At 37.2% G+C, this 4,241-nt stretch overlaps 1 protein-coding gene across 1 annotated transcript in view; it reads right to left on the bottom strand.

Annotated features, from left to right (window-relative positions):
- Positions 1 to 4,241, bottom strand: part of C9 (complement C9) — a 67,447-nt gene that overhangs the window by 31,519 nt on the left and 31,687 nt on the right. Inside the window, 1 exon segment of the mRNA XM_012514007.1 lies at positions 1,032 to 1,045. Within this exon segment, the coding sequence (XP_012369461.1) occupies positions 1,032 to 1,045 (14 nt within the window).

The raw sequence follows: 4,241 nt of genomic DNA, 5'->3' as shown, positions 1-4,241 counted from the left end.
AGGGAGGCTTCTCTTAATCTCACAGGCTTATAAATCTTTTTTTATTGCTATAAGTTAGTGTGGGTTTTGCAATAAAAACAAAATTATTTTTCTTAAAATTCCTTATTAAATAAACATTTAGAAAGCAAACTCAAAAAGTCAGGCATCATATTTGTCTAATCAATTCATTGCTATTGTCTTAGTACATAGTAAAATATTTAGTAAGGAGATACTTAATAAAAATATTAGACTTTATATGCAGCCTACACTAGCTGATAATAATAACTAACATTAATATCTTTGGTTGCTAAATATTAATATTTAGGCTGCTACATTCCCAGTTCTTTTTTTCCTCTTTTAACTTGAAACAGAATCTCCGTAAATTGTTACGTTACCCAGGCCAGACTCAAACTGGCAAATGTTCCTGCCTTAGTTTGCCAGAGTGTTGGAATCATAGGATTAGGCCACTGCACTATTATTTATTGAATTCCAGGTGCTTTTAAAGTTACTGTAGATATTGCACAGAAGAGTGACTTCATTAAAATGGTCAAATAAGACTACATAGCACTCCTTTCCTTGCAGAAACATGAGCTTGAATAACTATGTACGACACACATGTAGTCACTAGCGCTGAGGACAATGTGAGCGATTATGGGTTAGCAAGGAAATAAGAGAAGACAGCACAGGGTGGTGGCACACACCTATCGTCCCAGCACGCAGAGGCTGAAATAGGAAAACTGAAATTGTGAGCTCAGCCCAGGCAACTGAGTGACTTAGAAAGACCTTGTATCAAAATAAAAGTTTAAAAATTGTCAGAAGATGTAGCTAACGAAAAAGGTACTGGATTAAAATCTCTAGTGTGGGAAGAAAACACGGAAAGAAAGAGAAAAAGAAAAAAAAAAGAAGGCAAGCATGGTCTGTGGAAGAACATAGGAAGGACAGTTCCCATTACATCTTCTCTCTCTCTCTCTCTCTCTCTCTCTCTCTCTCTCTCTCTCTCTCTCTCGTCCATCTTGTGAGTTCTCACGTGTCCCACCTTAGACCCATCTCACCTCATGGCTTTGTTCTATAAAAATCACAAAAAAGGCAGATTCCTAAGCAACCCACTCAAGTCCCATTCTGTCCCTCTCTGGACAGAAGTCCCCTCCCCCATAAATATATTCTGTTGTAAAAAACAAAACAAAACAAAACAAAAAAACCAAAACACCTAAAACTAGAAATTCCAGTATTCCCTGTCTAGGTATCTTTCCAAATGAGTTAAAGACATCTTATTACAGTGACACATGTTTATGGCAGTACAGCACATAACTGCTACATCTTGGGATTGGCCTACATGTCCATCAATACAAATATGACATTTACATACAACAGAATACTACTGTGTTATGAAGAAAGATAAACCTGAGTAGTTTGTAAGCAAATGGATGCACCTTCAGAACATAATGTTAAGTGAAGTCAATCGGACAGACACACTTAGGTATTGCAGTTTCTCTTCTATGAGAAACCCAACTATAAATGAAGAGCAAAATAAAGGATAGATAATATGCAGGAAGCTGGAACTTTCTCAAATGAGGAGCTCTACAGATAAAGAGAGTTGAGTGACAGGGAGGGAAAGAGGATTAAAAAAATGAGGACATGCTAAGTACAAATGCCAGCTCCACACAAGGAATGTAAGCACCAGACAGTTCAAATATATGGTAGCAAAAATAATCATTTTAAAGTATCTGAGTAAGCCACAACAGAATAGAAAGAACTAAATGAAATCAGAAGAACGGTACATCAACAAAATTTGAAGTTCAAAATTTCAAGGGATATGGAGGCCAAATAGTTTAGTGGATTAAAGTGCCTTAGGCAGATGCAGGGGCCAGGAGTTTGATCCCTGGACCTGCCATGCTGGCCCTGCCTCTGGGGTGTGCTGAGACAGTGATTGAGATTGGGCGTGGTGGTGCACACCTGTAATCTCACCACTTGGGAGACTGTAAACAGAAGGATCACTGAGTCTGATCTATGCAGTAAGACCCTGTAGACCCTGTCCTAAAATTAAAAAAAAAAAATTCAAGGGATAGAAACCACTAAAAAAAATAGAACCAAATAGTAACTTTGAAGCTAAAGAACCCAATCAATATATGAAATAAAATAGTCCAAAGAGAACTTCAAGAGCAGACTGTGAAAGAAAGAACAATTGTCCTTAAAATAGGGCATCTGAAGTTGCTTAGTCAGAGGAAATTTTTTAAAAAGAAAAACATTACAGAAGATATCCTATGCAAACTATAGGATATAATCAAGTTAACCAAAACACGATTATTTTGTCCTGGAAGGAACAAAGAGAGAGAAAGGGACAGAAAGCTATTAAAAGAAATGACAGAACACTTCCAAAAATTTGGGGCAAATAAGAAACACTCAGATCTTTCAAAACTAAAGAAGCACAAATATATTAACTATAAATAGATCTTCACTAATACACATTTTAATCAAATTCAAAAGTGATAAGGACATTGAGAATTTTAAAAACAAGAGAAATGCAACTTATCACATACAAGAAAATTCCATGACTATCAGCAGATTTCTCAGCAGAAACCTTGAAGGCCAGGAAAAAAATGGAATGATACATGCAAAAAGCTGAGAAAGAAGCTAAACAGTAATTAAGTCAGCAATTCTAACCTCCAGAAATGAATAAGAAGGATTTTCCCAGGAAACAAAAGCTGTGGGAGTTTATCATCACTAGATCTACCTTACCAAAAAATGCTACAGGGAGTTCTTCAAGCTGAAAGAAAAGAATGCTAATTTCTAAGCCTTCAAATTTTTTTTAGAGCATAAAACTCATTGATATAAGTAAGCCAACAGCCAAATTCAGAATACTCTAATTCTGCAATGGTGGTACGTGAATCATGTATCTTCAGGGAAATCAGACAAGCAAGTTTAAACATTGCTCTGCTTCTCTTACGTGAGAAAAGCAAAATAAAAATAAAGAGCAAAATGACGAATAGGTATTGCATAGTAGGAAGAACTTCTTCAAATGAGAAGGGGAGCAAAGGTGGAGGAAGAGGAAGGAAAATGAATTGGATCACAAGAGGAAAGACCACAGGAAGTAGGCAAAGGAGACTGTTTTGTGTCCAATAAAGAGATGTTGACAGACTAACCTGGGTCTGTAATAGCAGAAATGGAGAGGCAGAGATGACATTTAAATATATTCAGACACTATGAATTTGGCAATTACTTGAAGACAGTAGAGAATCTGATCAGCTCTCTATTAAGGTTCCCTGGGCTTGAATTTTGGTAAATTTCTGCACTCACTGTGCACCTGATCTTAAGCAATTTACTTAGTTTTTCCTGAATCTTGGATGGGAAGTGATAAGAATCTAAGGCAGGAGCAGTGGAACGAAGAACAGAAAATTTAAGAGACATTAAATTAGTAAAACTGGCAGTTGAGCTGGTATTGTGTACATTGAGGACGGCAGGTCTGTAATGGAAATCTGTATTGTTTCCACTTACTGAGGCAGAGAACTGAAGAGTAAGAAGCAAGGAGCTGATGGTCATTTTGGACATCAGCATTAGGGGCTGGCCATGTGATGACAGCAGACAACTGGACACATAGGCATCTGTTTGGCAGGAGTCACAGGGTGGAAATACAACATTTGTAAGCTGTCAGAATAGAGGTGAGAAGTGCTGCCACAGGAGGGAAAGGTGTCACTCAAGGAGAATGTGGCAAGAGCTTAGGGAAGCAAGGTAGGAACTCTGGTAGCACCAATATTTAAGGGTCCCCTCACTCAAAAGAATTTTAAAAGAACACTGGAGAGGACCATTGGGATGGATTAGGAAATGAATATGAGCTGCATAACAGAGTTGGAGAATAAATGTAAAGCATATTGAGATTTCAGGTAATGGGATGTAGTGATAAGATGTTTTCTTTGTTTTTAGATGAGAACATTGTAAATATTGATATATTAGGAGCAGAAAGGATAGAAGGATAGAAAGGAACAGATGAATTAAGACTTAGGAGAATGCTTAGCAAGTTTCTTGGAGTAGGATCTGGGACAGAGAGTGAGAACTTTCTACTGAGACTAAATAGAGGGTATCAGCTGAGTATATGCCAAATCTTTATCACTAGATGAAAGGATAGTAGGTGGATTTTGAACGCAGACAACTGTATGTTTCTGTATAAGTACTCTGCACCAACCAATGGTGCTACTGGCTCCTTCAGCTATGCATTTCTAAACTACGTCTCCTCTTCTGTTTTTTCAATTTTTCTTTTTATATTTTTT

The sequence above is a fragment of the Octodon degus genome, unplaced genomic scaffold (genome assembly GCF_000260255.1).
Source record: "Octodon degus isolate 3935 unplaced genomic scaffold, OctDeg1.0 scaffold00002, whole genome shotgun sequence".
Lineage (NCBI taxonomy): Eukaryota > Metazoa > Chordata > Mammalia > Rodentia > Octodontidae > Octodon > Octodon degus.
The sequence above is the reverse complement of the archived record's forward strand: the minus strand, read 5'-3'. Positions and strand labels throughout refer to the sequence as shown.